General features: G+C 37.4%; 2 protein-coding genes and 2 pseudogenes across 5 annotated transcripts; 1 reads left to right on the top strand and 3 right to left on the bottom strand.

Annotated features, from left to right (window-relative positions):
* Positions 1-89: 89 nt before the first annotated feature.
* Positions 90-2,067, bottom strand: LOC145628368 (phytoene synthase 2, chloroplastic-like). Its single transcript, XM_081680657.1, has 6 exons — positions 1,620-2,067; positions 1,480-1,530; positions 1,222-1,385; positions 898-1,133; positions 616-808; positions 90-483 (listed from the first exon to the last, which is right to left on the bottom strand). Exons 1-6 carry the CDS (start codon positions 1,939-1,941, stop codon positions 310-312), a joined length of 1,140 nt encoding a protein of 379 aa, XP_081536783.1. The 5' UTR covers positions 1,942-2,067; the 3' UTR covers positions 90-309.
* A 521-nt stretch (positions 2,068-2,588) lies between these two features.
* Positions 2,589-7,171, bottom strand: LOC145628367 (phytoene synthase 2, chloroplastic-like; annotated as a pseudogene). The gene is made up of 8 exons (XR_014111421.1): positions 6,742-7,171; positions 6,031-6,636; positions 4,527-5,949; positions 4,342-4,392; positions 3,760-3,932; positions 3,434-3,669; positions 3,134-3,326; positions 2,589-3,030 (listed from the first exon to the last, which is right to left on the bottom strand). The product of XR_014111421.1 is annotated as a phytoene synthase 2, chloroplastic-like (transcript).
* A 131-nt stretch (positions 7,172-7,302) lies between these two features.
* LOC145628366 (uncharacterized) lies at positions 7,303-9,968 on the bottom strand. Of its 3 annotated transcripts, none has more exons than XM_081680653.1 (4): positions 9,797-9,968; positions 9,512-9,672; positions 8,551-8,934; positions 7,303-8,124 (listed from the first exon to the last, which is right to left on the bottom strand). In XM_081680653.1, the coding sequence occupies exons 2-4, from the start codon at positions 9,657-9,659 to the stop codon at positions 7,418-7,420; spliced, it is 1,239 nt and encodes a 412-aa protein (XP_081536779.1). In that variant the 5' UTR covers positions 9,660-9,672; positions 9,797-9,968; the 3' UTR covers positions 7,303-7,417. The 3 variants fall into 3 exon arrangements, with proteins under 3 accessions (XP_081536779.1, XP_081536778.1, XP_081536780.1); XM_081680652.1 differs by having other exon boundaries at positions 9,512-9,669; XM_081680654.1 differs by lacking the exon at positions 9,797-9,968 and having other exon boundaries at positions 8,551-8,926; positions 9,512-9,649.
* A 1,102-nt stretch (positions 9,969-11,070) lies between these two features.
* LOC145628364 (putative polyamine transporter At3g13620 pseudogene) lies at positions 11,071-12,855 on the top strand (annotated as a pseudogene).
* Positions 12,856-16,993: the final 4,138 nt, after the last annotated feature.

Here is a 16,993-nt window from a genome sequence, read left to right as displayed (position 1 = left end):
TGCATTCAAATGAATGAAGTTGAGAATGAGGGTTGCTGTGCTTGTAGCAAGTGATTCTTTATGATGCATGACTTGTTTAGGAACACTAATTAAAGAAATTTGAGATACTATTTGAAAAGGTGTAACTTATACAAACAAGAAAGGTATTAAATGATTCAGTTGATGGCGCGTAGTCTTTTGGTTGGTTTGGTCATTGCAAATTCCTGGGAACTCCTCGTAGTTGTACCCAAAAAAAAAACCTAGGATGTTATTTAAGACTACAAATGGATGATGAATACGAGTCATGACTGTGTACTGGTTTGTTAAATGTCAACGAGGGACTGATTTTGTGCCGGAATACCAATCCATGGCTTTGGCATAAGTTAGTGGCAGCGTAAGCATCTTCTCTGTGCTTCCTACTTTTGCGCGCTTTGTCAAGTTGTCGTAATTGTTTGCCTCATTCTTATCCAAAATCTTCCGGTACAACATCATTGACGCCCACACCTATTCATATATTGCAAGAGTCAGTTTTGTCCAGTCACCAGGAGATATGGACCATATGGTATAGTTGCTATAATCTGATTACATCCTTATATGTTGGATATTAAATGTAGTAGAAAGTACAATGTTGCATACCGGCCACCTACTAGAGATGTCTAGCTGAGAAGCAATATGCTGTCCCTGTTCGTAGTAGTATCTTGCTCTCGCTATCTGCTGCTTTATGAATTCTCGCCATTCCTCTGTTACATTCTTCGAGAATATATCCTCGTTTGTCAACCCAAACTCTCTGAGCTCGTCTTGTGGAAGGTATACTCTTCCCCTTTCAGCACTGGATAAAAGAGATGCACATCATACTCTTATTTGAACAAGGACAGGTCAAAAATATTTAATACTTGTATATATTAGTAGAGAAGTTACTCTTCTGCTACATCTCTAAGGATGTTAGTTAGCTGGTTTGCGATTCCCAAGGAAACCACTGCTTGAAAAATGCTTTCAGTACAAGTCTCAGATTCTGGTGACATTCCTGCTATAGGGAGAGTCATTAAGCAACCTGTTATTGCCACATAATAGCAGTATAGTACAAGCTCTTCATAGTTCTCGTAGCGAGTTTTCCATGAGTCCATTCTCATCCCTTGCATCAGATCTTTGAAAGGCTGATCACCAAGAATGGTAAACTATTCTCAAAATGGAATTGCATGAAATAAAGAGATTAAAGTAGGAACAAATGCGTGTAGCTTAAACATCAATGTCAAGGGGAATTCGCTGGAAAGTATCAGCCAAGGCAGTGTCTGCTATGTCATGAGGACATCCATTGAAGATGTCCTCAAGCCTCTTTTCCCAGCTATCCAATACAGCCGCGCTTGCAAGGTTCTTATCCACTAGCTCATCCGTCCTCTGGCCCCAAGCTGCAATTGTATCATTTGAACCGTGTTAGGCATCTTGATCATTTATTTTGTTTGATTGGAACCTGCAACAGGGTAAGCAGGGAGACAAACGTACCATATACAGCCCACACCGCTTTCTTTCTTTCTTCAGTCATCAGAAGACTTCCTATACCATTTTTATCAGGCTCAAAAATTAAAATAATTAACACTAAGGTTCTTTAAATGTAAACTAGTATAAGAGGTGTATGTAAGTACCTAGATAGTAGGTGGTCGAACGTTCAGCACAGATTTGTCTGCAAGTTTCATAGGCCTCTCTAAGAACGATAGGATCAAACCGGGTTTCTTTCCTGGAAACAAAACCCTTAAACTGCCTCTCAATGATTTGCAGGATTTTTGACTCAACAAGAGGATCAACACCTTTGTAGGGTAGAACAAGGGAGCCTTTTGGCTTGCTATCGAGTACAGCTTTTGCAACCTTGGATTTTCGTACTAATGAGGCACGGCCGTATTTGGGTGCAGCAGCAACAGCCGTAGGCTTTGTGTGCAGCAAGTGCAGCTCTAATGAAAAGTTGTTCATGATATTATTTGGGTTTGATCTTGTTGTTGATTAGTTGAAGCAGAAGTAGTTGTCTCAAAGTCGGACTTTGTTTCTCATAAAAGTAGGAGGTTCATGAGTTTTAAAAATTGACTGGCTGTCATAAATAATGAAATCCAACTATATTTTCGTGAAAGTTTGGCCTAGAATGGACAGCCACTAGAATATAAGTCATTTTCAACGTTTTTTTCACGACTGGGAGTTTAAGTACGTCAGTAGTTCCTTGATTTTGATATATCTGGTTGTTTTACCCAAATATATGACCAAGCTATTTTAGGTCTTTTTGGATTATCTTATGAACAAACATAAAAATTAGTGACGGAAAAATGTCAAATCTGCCCCTCTGATTTTAAAGTCAATTCAGATTTCCGTCCCACTGTTTTTAATAGAAAATTATTTTCTACGGAGTAATTTTCAAGGAAATTCTGTATTATAAAATTGCTTGGTTACAAGCAAAATTACACAGGAAAAAATTTGGTACTCATCACATTACATATTTACATTTAGAAGGAAAATATTATCCTATCAGAGAGCTATTTTTTATTTTTTTTTACCTTTGTCAAACTTGTTTTTCACCCTTTTACAAATCAAATACTATGACTCTATGAGACATAAAATATTTCTTGTTACATTTAGAAGGAAAATGTGCAAATCATTTACGTCAAAACAAACACAAACAGAGCCTATACTAATTATCTGTGACAGAATATGTCAGGAAATAATAATATTACTGACAACCTCTCGTCATAATATGAATCATAATATGCACTAATTACAATCAAGGAGTTTGCCATACATTTGTAAACAACATTATTAGAATAGTTGCCAGAAAATACAAGTACAGTACTCCATTATTCAACAAACTAAATCGTTCCTGCAGGCAGGTTTACCAAATTAATGAGCGACTGATTTTGTCTCTGAACTTCACCACCCCATGGCCTTCGCGTAAGCTAATGGCAGGGTAAGAAGCTTCTCAGTTCTCCCAACTCTTGCTCGCTTTGTCAAATTGTCATAATTGTTAGACTCTATCTTGTCCAAGTTAGCCCGGTACAGCATCATTGATGCCCACACCTAGGTTAATCAGATTCAGGAAAACTCCAGTTTCAGTGTTTCACCAATTATTCTAAGCAATTAACAAATCCACAAATATTCATATTAGAAGAATGCTGCATACCGGCCACCTACTAGCGCTGTCTAGCCGAGAAATACCTTGCTCTGCTTGATCATAATAGTATCTTGCCCTCATTATCTGCTTCTTTGTAAATTCTCGCCATTCTTCAGTAACATTCTTCGAGAAAATATCTTCGTCTGTCAGCCCAAACTCTTTGAGCTCATCTTGTGGAAGGTACACTCTCCCTAATAAAGAACTGCATCGGAAAAATAGGCACTACATTCTTACTTTTGAATTGGATGAACCCAACTACTTGAACAAGTCCAATATTCTGTAATAGGCAGTAATCAAATGAGAGCTTACTCTTCAACTACATCTCTTAGGATGTTAGTCAGCTGGTCTCCGATTCCCATGGACATTGCAGCTTTGTAAATACTTTGTGCAGAACTCACATACTCTAGTGAGATTCCTATTATTGGAACAGTCATTAAGCCAACTGTTCCTGCCACATAGTAGCAGTAAAGTTCAAGCTCTTCATAGTTCTTGTAACGACTTTTCCATGTGTCCATTCTCATTCCTTTTAACAAATCTTTGAACAGCTAATCATGAACACAAATTAATGTTCACAAAACTAACAAGAGATCAAACAAACAAGTAGAAATTTAAGGAGATGACAAAGTAGGTGGAACCTTGATGTCGAGTGAAAATTGCTGGACAGTGTCAGCCAAGGCGGTGTCCAGTATGTCATGCGGGCGTCCATCAAAGATATCTTCAACCCTACTTTCCCAGCTATCCAGCACAGCTGAACCGGTGAGATGGGCATTTTCACCATCCACTAGTTCATCTGTCCTGTGGCCCCAAGCTGTCAGCCAGGAAAAACAATGTGACAGGCAGCACCAAAATCTTGTCTATAGTTTTGCAACAATATATTGTTGTCTCGGACAAATGTAGCTTTTATTGTCTAGCATATTATTACTATGAGATGGCCTCACCCAAAACTTGGTCTAGTTTGGGTAGTGAACCCTCCCCGAGTCCTCTTTTAACATACTTGAGTCCTAAGCAATCAATCGTCAAAGCCTTTATCCCATCCCCCCCCCCCCCCCCGGGAGGGAGAGGGGAAGGGGCAGATTTGTTACGTTGGACTACAGCTCTAGGTAGATTATAGCTGTTAACATTTTGACATATTTCATGTTAAAATTTATTCTATCAAAATTGACATATATATTACATAGTTGAAAATTATTGGTGCATCAGATCTAGGGAGAACATACCATACAAAGCCCAAATTGCTTTCTTTCTTTCTTCAGTCAGCAACAAACTTCCTGTAACATATATATCAGAATAAATAAAAAATGGTAAATCAGAAACTTGCAAGAGGTATACAATCAAGCACTCAAAAATCCTAAAAAGTACAATAAAACAAGAGAGGTTAAAACTTAAAAGGTGATGGAAGTACCCAAATAATAGCTTGTAGCATGCTGGGCACATATTTTTTGACAGCCTTTGTACGCTTCTTTAAGAAGGATAGGATCAAAATGGTTCTGTTTTCTGGGAGTTATACCCTTGGACTGCTTATCAATAACTTCTTGTAATTCAGTAAGAGGATCAATGTCCTTTAAGTCAGCTTTTGGAGTTTTATTGACCTTAAATTTTCGAACCAATGAAGTCTGGTTTATTTCTGGTGCAGCACCTGTAGGCTTTAGGTGCAGAAACTGCACTGCTAATGGGTAACAGTACATAATTTTTTGATCTATCAGTTGCGGAGTTGAATTGAAGTGCTTGATTTATGCTGGATTATAAACTCAAAAGGAAGTAAAACTTTGGAGGAGCCTTATGCTTTTGGAATTGCATTAGAGGTACAGTCGTACAGATCAAATAGTCTGGTTACAATTTGAAACACGTGATGCTATTACTGAACTTTTGAAAACTGTGTATTAATGAATACCTGAGTAGGTTGCCAATTACTTCATATATAATTAGGGAGATTTTTTTTTATGAGGGAAATATAATTGGGGAGGTATTATACTATTATATTCGTATTAATGGAGCAGGTTGATGTTTTTAAAGCTGAAATGGCTCTCTTACCATCATCATTAATTGTCTAATGAATATTTGCAAGAAAAAACCTCACTTCCTTCACATTTTTTCTAGAGAATCTTAACATAGCCTTCCAAAAGTTTCCATCCAACTTCGAGTTTTATACTATGTAGTACAGTACTACAGTAGTATCCCAATTCTTATCTATGACTGCTGAACAATTGGGATACAAGATAGGACTGACGAAAGTCACCATAAAAGTTCCATTATAACTCAACAGTACTTGCATCAGAGTTTAATCCTGCAAAAATAACAGAATGACCAAGGATTTTGTCGCAGATACTTGTATATATCACTAATATGAGTATATGACAGTCAGTCAATACCTAGTAATTCCTTATAGAAGCCTGCCCAGATTGGCACCAGTCAATAAGCTAGTGGCAAGATATGCTTTGTCATGTTTATCAAATTCTCATAATCATGTTTCTCAAACTAGTCCAAAATTCTTTGATGTATAATCAAGGGTGACGACAAGTGCAATTAAAAGTTGAGAACTTCTACTCATTCTACAAAGCAAGCATGATGATGACATCAAGAATGAAGTATTCATTAAAGAACCAAATAATCTATGAGTGAGGTCGTGAGGACATACCAGCCATGAACTAGAATTGTCAATATGACAAACACCTTAGGCTTCTCGCGTCATAATGGTGCCTGCCCTCGTTATTTGCTTCTTCTATAAAAAAAGGAAACTCTTCCATTTCTCTGTCATGTTTCAAGAAAACATTCTAATCCTTCAATTGAATTCTCTGAGATTGTCTTGTAGAAGATAAACTCTCCCCCTGAATTTAAAGAAAGTGCAATCTGTTATTCATGCTCCTGATTATTTCAGGATTTTAATCAAGTATAGCAGTATGACTTACTTTTCTTGTTTGCGAGCTGATTCCCGATCCCCAAGAAAAGTACAGTATAATAGATGCTTTGAGTGCAAGCTGAATAATTGGGTAAAAATCCTAGGACTGGCAGGCTCAACAGCCCAACTGTTCCTGTCACTTAGTAACAGTAATAGCAGAGGTTCTACAAAATTTTGTACCAATCTTTCCATTTATCAAATGGAAAAATGCCATGCCTCTGATCACATCTCTCAAAACCTAAGCCCTAACTATGAAAAAAGAAGGGATCTTTGATTAGTTCCTAGCAGCTGGAACTATAAGTTTATGCTATTTCAAGGGGAAATCTCTGAATAGTTTCCACCAAGGTTGTATTAACTATTAAACATGTCATATAGGCATTCATTAAGGATGTTGTCAAGCCTGTCTTCCCTGCTTCCTACACTTTTGAACTTGTAAGGTAGGAATATGAAGTAAGGACCATCCACAAGTTCATCCATCCTACGGCTCCAAACTGCCATTTTAGTTTAGTATAGAGGTTTTACAGATTCTGTAGCATTCTTCAATTGAGAAAATAGAGACTAATTCAGTAGAGATCCCATATGGCTCTTTCTCTTTCTTCTGTCATTAGTAAAGTTCCTGCTACATCAAAATGAGGCCAAAGAAGACCACGATGAATCTATATCACTAAGTCGCACACCAAAAATGAATGGAAGTACATGGTATAGGATTAGCTTGAAATACCTAAATAGAAGATCTTGGCATATTCAGCCCACATGTTTTGGCACCTGATGTTGGCTTCCTCTCAGAAAATCAGGATCAAATTGGGATCCTTTTCAGAGTGTTCCTGCTTCCTTAGGTTGCTTCTCAAAAAACTTGTTGGACATGTAATTTAGCAAGGTCTGCACAATTTGGAAACCAAAGCCACACCAGGCTTGAAAGTCAATGTACTTACCACTCAACTTTTGGGAGTCACATGAGTAGCACCACTATGGCACAACCCTAAGAAAACAGGGCACCTGAAAAAGCCCTTGCTGAGTCAAATTCTAAGATTGATTATTGTATGAGACCTTTCTGAGGATCAATATCAAAAATAGAGGAGTTATGAGGGAAGGATCTCACTAGCCACCCTCCAGCATAATGCAAGGCACAAGAGGCTAGTACAGGGGGGGGGGGGTGCCAGAATGCTTAAAGGCACCAACCAGGGAAATACCTATAGTCTGCTGAACTGGTATAGATGGCAAGTCAACAAATTCTTGGTATGTGCTTTTCCATGGCCAATAACTAAACATAATGAACAGAGGCTTTTAAAATACTGTATAATTGTTTTTATTAACAGAGTTTTCTGTACACAAGAAGTAGAAAAATCATATCCCTAGTCTCTTTAACAAGCCCGATTTATAGAAACCAAAAAAAGGCATCAATCATTATCTTCCACACCCATTTTCGACACAGGTTTGAAAGCTGCCAATACTACTGATACCTTACAAGCAAGAAAACCAACCATTCCAGCCAAAATATCTCTTGGAGTCAGTGCTGCTATGAAGTCTGGTTTGTCGTGCTTCGTTGCTAAAATCGCAATAGCAAAAGCAGTTACAAATACTAATATTGGACCTTTCAATCCTCCAAACAGCCTGTTGAAGTTATTTCCCTTGTCCATTGATTCAGGAGCTGGTAATGTGTCCACAGACCTCTGCAAGAATAGCAGGTACAGGAAGCCACCAATGCCTCCAGTAAAAAATGCTAAGCCTGTATTCTTACCTCCAGTGATGGAGGTAATGGAGGTGCCAGCAAAAATGAGCATAGCATCATATAGTAACAAAGAATATTTTAGATTTTCGTATTCTCTCATGCTATCCTCATTTGTTATTCCCTTTTCTGCCAGTGACACAGCTTGTGAAGAATTTCTATCTATAATCGAGACAGAATCAGCCCCAAAATGTTCTGTAACCAGACAAGGGCGAAGTTCTACCATTGCCAAGTCACCCCCTTCCCCAAGCAAAACATCTTCAACTTCAAAATTGCAAGTTATGCTGCAATAACTACCCCCATTTGCATAAGATTCTTCCCTTTGATAGTTATAAACACTGATAATTGTCAAGCTTGCACCACCCAATCTCCAACTGCCTGACCTTGAAACAGAAGAAAGGAAGTTAAATGTAAATAAGGAAAGATGAAGATGAATGCTACAAAGTCATATGATATATCTTAGAGAATTGGATGTTGTACATTCAACACTATTCTATATCTTGCACTTTCTTTTTTATCAAACAATCTATAAAATAATGTTAACAGTTTAAAACGTGTATATATAAACATGCGATAAAAAAGCATTATGCTTTGTTGGAAATTAACTCAAAATAAGTAAAACATGGGCTTTAAGCAATTTGGAAAGATTTTATATCATCTTTCTTCAGATTAAAGGAACCTAATGACTAAATTACCAATTCATAAAATAAGTTCGATATCCCACAGTTACAGTTAACTACTAGCAGTCTAGTAGTAGTGAAGTCCTCAAGCAACCGAATCAAGGTGTAGAAAATGCCAACCAACCTGATTCAAGACTTATCCACATAGCCTGAATTCTTCCCAGTTTCGGTCCCAAAAATATATATTCATCAGTTGCACCTCTTTTAAAGCGAATAACCTCAGAAGTGACAGCATCTTCTGACTGCAGCATATGATCTTGACTGATGATGGAAGGAATCCTCTCCAATATTGAATTACCATGCTCGTCAATTATACAGACAAGAATTCCAGCATTCTGATCACTTAGTTCAGATCCATACATAGAACTAGTACACAACTGGACCTTGTACAAAGAATTCGACCCATCTAACTGAAGAGGTGAAAGGATTGTTTCCGGTGTTTCATCCCCATCAAATCTCAGCTCTTTGGTGGGTGAAAGTTGTTTAGGCTTTGCATATTCCTGAAAGTCTAGGCAAAAACTTATTCTAGATAATACAGCCTTTTGAAAATCAGCAAGAAACAATAACACAATACAGTATAGCAGTAATTAAAATAAGTAGACACAGACGCGAAAATTGATCAACTATAGCTTTCTGCAGGCCATGTAGTCATACTAACAATACACCTTCTAACTTACTCCCTCCATGCCACAATAATTGCCAAGTTTCACTCAGCTCTCGGGGAACAAAAGAGGTCAAATATGGCAATTTTAGTGGGACGGATGGAATACTAAGTAAAGATTTTTGAAGACCTCGGAATAGAAATAAGTTCTCATGAAATCCTTAAATTGTAACATCAATACAATTTCTGCAGCAGTAATCTAAAGCACTTTCAAAAACTAGGTTTACAGTATATCAATTGATGAAGTTAATTACAAATTAATTTTTATACAATAAGATGGTAAGTTTACATATAACATATTCTTACTCACATGTTACTGGACATAGGGCAAAATTAAACAATTCAAAGTTTAAATACTACAGTATGAACTAGTTCTGATTATACAGTGATCAAATGGAGAATAAAATGGAAAATATAAGTTTACCTTGGAAAGATGATTTCTTTGATGATACAAGAAAGCGAGGCGGGCGAATGTGAAGATTTCTTCTTGTAAGGTGAAAAGGGATTACTGGGAACTTAAAATTGAGTGCATCAGAATGTTTAATTGTGGGTATTGATAAAAACAGCTCCATTATCAGTTTCCTGCTGTCAAACAAGCATATAAATATAATCAAACATAAAAAACAAATCTAGGTATCAAATTACAGAGACAAACGAAAGATTTCACTTTGATAATCGAATTGGAATGAATGATTCATTGATTGATTACCTGATAGAGCAGAACTAAACTGGCGGGGAATGTTGTGACTTGTGGGGTTTCTGGGTTCACAAAAAAAAATTTCTTTCTTTTTATCTGAAATAATACTGACATATTTACTTAATTACTGTAGACATTAGTGCATACTGGTCACTGGATGATACTGATATGCTGACCAACTTACAAAAGTGGCAAACCTGGTACAGAAAATATCATACTACCTCCGTTACATATTATTTGCAACGATTTGACATAAAATAGAGAGGAAAAATGTCTAATCGTTGCAAATAATATGTAACGGAGGTAGTATTTCCCTTGTGAGGATTGAGTTAGGGCCGTTAAAAACCAACCCAACACGGAAATAATTCAACATTTTTAAAGTGACACCATATTACACTTAATTAACATTAAATTATTGATCCCTTAATACTTTTTTGCAATTGATATGACTTGATAAGGACATAACTTGGAACATCTACTTTGACAAATTTGTGTGCAAGACTATGAGCTTGGAATATTTTGGCCCAAAATCTAACATATGTCTTAGAATATGTCTTATTTTAAATCAAAAAACACTATGCTTTGTTTATTTTATTTTCACTAATTTAAGGGAAATTTAAAGAGAATTAAATATTGAAAAAATAATTTAGAAAATCTAATTAAGGATAATTCCATTCAAATAACTTTGATTCTTGAAAGAAATACCGGGTTTGGTGCCTCTTAAAATTAAATTAACCAAGTGAAAAATAAGTGAACAAAAATTTAGTTAACTTATTAAAAAATTTCAATCTCCCCTAATTTGCGAACCACAGGTTGATGATTCCCTTTTAATGAATCCCACCACCAAAATTATGGGTCAATCGTCTTAACTTGTCCAACAACTAGTCCACCATGTGCTACTAAAGCTAAGTTCCTAAAATCATAATCTTTGCTTTAAAAATTATTGGAAAGCAATCTGCATAAGGGGTTAAGAAGATATTGCGCATCCCAAGAATTATATATTTTTAAAACCATACAAAAATAAATGTTTAAATAATATGATACGGAGTGAGTATTCTCCAATCTTTACAATTCTTTAATCTTATCATTGATTCAGAATCTCCATTATTCTATCTTTTAACAGCTTTGTGTGAACTACATTTGTTTCTGACCAGCTTGCAAGTGGCAATTTCTTCATTTACTTTTCCCTTAAAACAAAGTTCCATAATTTCTTCGCTTACTCCAATACATTTTGGTCTTATATTATAAAGTTTACATAAATATATGCAACCTACAACTTATTGTCATGTTTTGCACATGAATTTGATTAAATAATTGTTAGAGAAAGGTAGCAGAAAAAGTAGGATTCTGTTACATTAAAGTTGAAATCCCTGATTTCTTTCACCCTTTCTACAAAACATTACCATATATATATACAGATTACAGAAAAACGTTATTTGATCTACCCTTTCATTATTTTGCACCCCAAAAATAAATATACATACCATGGTCCAAAATGATGAGCCGATAACCATTAATACAGATCATGCTATCTCAGGCCAAGAGCTTCCGGTTACGGCCACCACCGGTGGCAGTAACCACAAGAAGCTGACCCTCATCCCTCTTGTTTTCCTGATATACTTTGAGGTTGCAGGCGGGCCTTACGGCGAGGAGCCTGCAGTCAAAGCAGCTGGTCCTCTGTTTGCTCTGTTAGGCTTTCTGATATTTCCATTCATTTGGAGTGTTCCTGAGGCTTTGATCACGGCCGAGCTTTCGACCGCTTACCCCGGTGATGGCGGGTTTGTTATATGGGCTGAGCGGGCCTTTGGCCCGTTCTGGGGATCCATCATGGGTACTTGGAAGTTCCTGAGTGGGGTGATTAATGTTGCATCATTTCCAGTACTGTGCATTGACTACATGGAGAAACTGTTTCCTGTGTTTAGTTCAGGATTACCAAGGTACTTGGCAATAACTGTTTCAACAATAATGCTGTCATTTTTGAATTATACTGGACTTACAATTGTGGGTTATGCTGCTGTTGCTCTTGGAGTCGTATCGCTTTTGCCATTTATAATCATGTCTTTGGTTGCTATACCTCAGATTCATCCTCATAGGTGGCTTAGTTTAGGCCAAAAGGGGGTTAAAAGAGACTGGAATTTATTTGGTAACACACTATTTTGGAACTTGAATTTTTGGGATAATGTTAGTACTCTTGCTGGTGAGGTTGACAGGCCTCAGAAGACATTTCCTAAGGCGCTGTTTATAGCCGTGATCTTTACCTGTTTGGCTTACTTGGTTCCGTTGTTTGCTGTAACTGGTGCAGTTTCTGTGGATCAGAATTTGTGGGAGACCGGGTTTATGGCAGATGCTGCACAAATGATTGTTGGGAAATGGCTGAAGATCTGGATTGAGGTCGGGGCTGTTTTGTCTGCAGTAGGACTGTTTGAAGCTCAGCTGAGTAGTTGTTCTTTTCAAGTTATGGGGATGGCAGATATTGGGTTTTTGCCGAGGTTTTGTGCTGCAAGATCAAATTGGTTTAACACCCCATGGGTGGGGATATTAGCATCAACTGTGATCACTCTAGGAGTGTCTTTTATGAAGTTTACAGACTTAATTTCGTCAGCTAATTTCCTTTACAGTTTAGGTATGCTGCTGGAGTTCGCCTCATTTTTATGGCTGAGGAGAAAGAGGCCGCAATTGAAGAGGCCATACCGAGTTCCAATGGGACTGCCGGGTTTGGTGTTAATGTGTTTGGTGCCATCAGTGTTTTTGGTGTTTATAATGGTTATTGCAACCAAGATAGTGTTTCTAGTAAGTGGCTTGATGACCGCTGGTGGGATTGTTTGGTTCTTTTTCATGAAGCTGTGCAAGGCAAAGAAGTGGTGTGTTTTCGGCAGCATTCAAGCTGAGGACTGATTGCAACAGCAGCAGCAGCTATGTACTAGTAAATGGCTGGCTATACATTCATGATTCATGAAATGCAGATTGATTAGTGGAACATTTCTTCTTTTTAGCCCTTTGGTAAATATAGGCATTGTGCTATAGTGCGAGTTGTAACTTGTTTTTCAATCAAAGATTTCGCCTCAACATTATTGCTGTGAACCAACGTTTTTGGATATGAGTATGAATATGAAAATGATCAAATCAATGATGTTTGGACCTTCCTCAAATAAAGCTATAAACAATACTCTACTCCCCACCCCCACCCCTCCACCCCCCCCCACCCACCAATGCTACATTTGACTAATTGTAGTTTATTCTAATAAAGAAAAAAAAAATAATGCCACTTTATTGATTTTGAAGGAATTAGCAACTAACTATTCAAAAAAAGGAATTAGCAACTAAAAATATGGAATGAAATAACTCGTTCCCTATGGGGTTTCTCCTTGGGATATTTTTTATTTCCTCAATGATTTCTCCTTTTGGGAAATTTTACCTAGACTCCATTGCTAGATTTCTATCTTTTTTTAAAATAAAAATAATAATAAAAAAAATTTCCTTCTAAATTAAAGGTTATAATCCACACTTTTGGACTGATTTCGAAAGTTTCTAGACTCCATGTTGAAAAACTCGAGATGCTAGGAGATACACCCCAAGGCCATATAATATAATTTGGACCGTACATAATTATTATATGTTGTTATAAATGTTCGCGGTGTTCAAAATTGTCCAAAATTGAAGGTCATAATCCACGCTTTTGGACCAATATTAGAGGTTTCTGGATCCGGTGTTAAAAATTCTTGAGATACTAGGGGATACATCTCAGGGTCATATAATATCGTTTGGAACCATATATGATTATTATATGTTTTCATAAAAGACCGAGGTGGCCTTGAGTTGATGAAATCGGCGCAAGTTGTAAACGGGTAAATCGACAGTTTAAAAGCAAAGTGGATGGTTCCACCTTTCCAAATTGACACTCGAAGTGTATTAGGGTCTATGAAAAGCATCTCAGCAATTTTTTTTCCCAGGTCAAAAAAGTTCAAAATTGTCCATAAGTGAAGGCTATATTTCAGACTTTTGGACCAAAATCAGCAGTTTTAAGATCTTGTGTCAAAAATTCTCGAGATAATAAGGGATACAACTTGGGGTCATATAATATAGTTTGGAACCATATATGATCATTATATGTTTTAATAAATGTCCGAGGCGGCCTTGAGCTGATGAAATCGACGTAAGTTGTAAACGAGTAAAATGACAATTTAAAGGGAAAGTGGATGGTTACACCCACCTAAATTAACTCCTGAAGTGTATTGGGGTCTATGGGAAGAATCTCAACAATTTTTTTTCATAGGTAAAAAAAATGTTCAAAATTTTCCAAAATTAAAGGCTATTATCCACGCTTTTTGAACAATTGTTGAGGTTACAGGGCCCGGTGGCGAAAAGTCTTGAGACCTTGAGGGATACATCTTAGGGTCATCTAATGATATTTCGAACCATATATGACCATTGTAGGTTGTCAAAAATGTCCGTGGTAGGCTTCAATTCACAAAATCAGTGCAAGTTTCGAAAGGATAAATTGACCGTTTTAAGGCAAATTGGATGGTTCCACCCACCCAATTGGACTCCCGGAGGGTATTATGGACCATGGTAAACATCTCGGCAATTTTTATTTTCGGGCGAAAAAAGGTCAAAAAATTCCAAAATTGAAGGCATTATCCACGCTTTTTGAGGAAATTTTGATGTTACGTATCCCGGTGGCGAAAAGTCTTGAGACCTTGAGGGATAAATCTTAGGGTCATCTAATGATGTTCGGAATCATATATGGGTATATGACCATTATAGGTTGTCAAAAATGTATGTGGTAGGCGTCAGTTCACGAATCCGTGCAAGTTTCGAAGGGGTAAATTGACCGTTTCAAAGCAATTTGGATGGTTACACCAACCCAATTAGACTCCCGGAGGGTATTAGGGACCATATTAAATATATTGGCAATTTTTATTTCTTGGCGAAAAAGGGTCAAAAAAATCCAAAATTAAAAGCTATTATCCACGGTTTTTGAGAAATTTTTTATGTTACAGGTCCCGGTGGCGAAAAGACTTGAGACTCTAGGGAATACATATTAGGGTCATATAATGACATTTGGAACCATGTATGACCATTGTAGGTTGTAAAAAATTTCTGTGGTAGGCTTCATTTCACGAAATCGGTGCAAGTTTTGAAGAGGTAAATTGACCGTTATAAAATCCATACATCATCATCATAAATCATCATCATCATACATCACCATCATCATACATCATTATCATCTTCATCATCAGCATCAGCATCCTCAACAAGCATCATCATCTAAAAATAACCATGATCATGATTAGTTATGATAACCATGATGCTTAAGAATTCAAGCTTAGAAGAACGTTAATCAAGATTAATTGATCCTCAATTTCAAACAAATTAGAACTTTAAAAACAAATTATTGTGGGCTGTGAATGAATGTAACAAATGGATCTGCAAATGGAGTATCAAAGCCCTGTATAATCACATGAGACCTCAATCCCCTAAAGTGTCATGGAGAAGACTAGTGGAACAATAAGGCACCTGGCAATTACAGTTGGGTGCTCAAAAGAATCATGAAATGTAGAGAGTTGGGTCCATACTTTGTTTGGACCTTGCTTACTCCTTCTGTTTCAGAGGTGTAATGCTGGGCAAACAGATCAAATGGGGTTGGTTTCTCTATGCAGGGGGCTGCTGGTCAAGTCAGTGGATTCAACTGATGCTTGTGGTTTTGGTTGTGGTCTAATGACCTGCAGTAGGTGTTTTTTTTGGGGGGGGGGTCTTCAGACTGGGGTTTAAATATGCAGATGGGGTTGTTGTTTGCTGCTGCTGGGTGGTGTAGCAGCAGCGGGGGTAGGCATCATGCTAATGGCATCAGTGGTTGAGCTGCAATTGTTGTGTTGGCTGATGCTACACAGGTTGTGGTCAGCTTGGTGGAGGTGAGTTAGACTATAGCAGCTTGGATTTGGCTGTTGATCCAGGTTCAATTAGCTGTGGGTTTTTGAAAGGTTCGGCTTTTCAGAGCCTTGTGGGCTTTCTTTTGAATATCAGGTCTGCAGTTGAGCTCCGGTTTACTGTCATGCTCGATGTGATGCTTGTTTTGATGGTAGAAGCAATTATGCAGCCTGTGGTTCTATTCTAAACATGTGTTTGATTAATTTTGGTTCTTGAAGTCTGACTTAGTTTTAATTAATCAAACATGACCATCAACATTTTGTAATTTCTAACACATAAAACATCATATATTTCACAAAAAATCAGACATAAGAATCATAAACAAAAATCAATATTGACCCTAACGAGGACCCTAATGATGATTTCTAACCTATAATCTAAACAAAAATCATAGTACTCCTAATACCCTCCGGGAGTCCAATTAGGTGGGTGGAACCACCCAATTGGCCTTAAAACGATCACTTTAGCAATGCGCAACTTGCACCGATTTTGTGAACTCAAGCCTACCATGGACATTTAAGACATCATATAATGGTCATATATGGTTTCAAACAGCATTATATGACCCTAAAATGTATACCCTAGAGTCTCAACACTTTTCGCCACCGGGCCCCGTAACCTCAAAAATTCCTCAAAAAGCGTGGATAATAGCCTTCAATTTTAAAATTTTTTGACTTTTTTTCGCCTGGAAATAAAAATTGCCAAGATTTTTACCAAGGTCCCTAATACCCACCGGGAGTCCAATTGGGTGGGTGGAACCATCCAATTTGCCTTAAAACGGTCAATTTACCAATTCGCAACCTACACCGAATTTGTGAACTCAAACCTACCACAGACATTTATGACATCATTTAATGGTCATATATGGTTCCAAGCGGCATTATATGATCCTAAGATGTATCTGCTAGGGTCTCAACACTTTTCGCCACCGGGCCCCGTAACATAAAAAATTCCTCAAAAAGCTTGGGATAATAGCCTTCAATTTTGGAATTTTTTGACTTTTTTCGCCCAGAAATAAAAAGTCCCGAGATGTTTACCATAGTCCCTATTATCCACCTGGAGTCCAATTGGGTGGGTGGAACCACCCAATTTGCCTTAAAACGGTCAATTTACCAATTCGCAACTTGCACCGATTTTGTGAACTCAAACCTACCACGGACATTTATGACATCATTTAATGGTTATATATGGCTCCAAATGACATTATATGACCCTAAGATGTATCCCCTAGGGTCTCAACACTTTTTGACACCGGGCCCCGTAACCTCAAAAATTCCTTAA

The sequence above is a fragment of the Chenopodium album genome, chromosome 4 (genome assembly GCF_948465745.1).
Source record: "Chenopodium album chromosome 4, dcCheAlbu1.1, whole genome shotgun sequence".
Classification (NCBI taxonomy): domain Eukaryota; kingdom Viridiplantae; phylum Streptophyta; class Magnoliopsida; order Caryophyllales; family Amaranthaceae; genus Chenopodium; species Chenopodium album.
The sequence above is the reverse complement of the archived record's forward strand: the minus strand, read 5'-3'. Positions and strand labels throughout refer to the sequence as shown.

What these genes read in the sequence shown, in the direction of transcription:
- LOC145628368 (XM_081680657.1), bottom strand. Translation starts at nt 1,941, where the DNA reads ATGAACAACTTTTCATTAGAGCTGCACTTGCTGCACACAAAGCCTACG. An exon ending in TTCGACCACCTACTATCTAG is followed by an intron (nt 1,531 to 1,619) that starts GTACTTACATAC and finishes AAAATGGTATAG; the next exon opens with GAAGTCTTCTGATGACTGAA. An exon ending in GAATTCCCCTTGACATTGAT is followed by an intron (nt 1,134 to 1,221) that starts GTTTAAGCTACA and finishes CTTGGTGATCAG; the next exon opens with CCTTTCAAAGATCTGATGCA.
- LOC145628366 (XM_081680653.1), bottom strand. Translation starts at nt 9,659, where the DNA reads ATGGAGCTGTTTTTATCAATACCCACAATTAAACATTCTGATGCACTC. An exon ending in AAAGAAATCATCTTTCCAAG is followed by an intron (nt 8,935 to 9,511) that starts GTAAACTTATAT and finishes GTTTTTGCCTAG; the next exon opens with ACTTTCAGGAATATGCAAAG. An exon ending in GTGGATAAGTCTTGAATCAG is followed by an intron (nt 8,125 to 8,550) that starts GTTGGTTGGCAT and finishes TTTCAAGGTCAG; the next exon opens with GCAGTTGGAGATTGGGTGGT.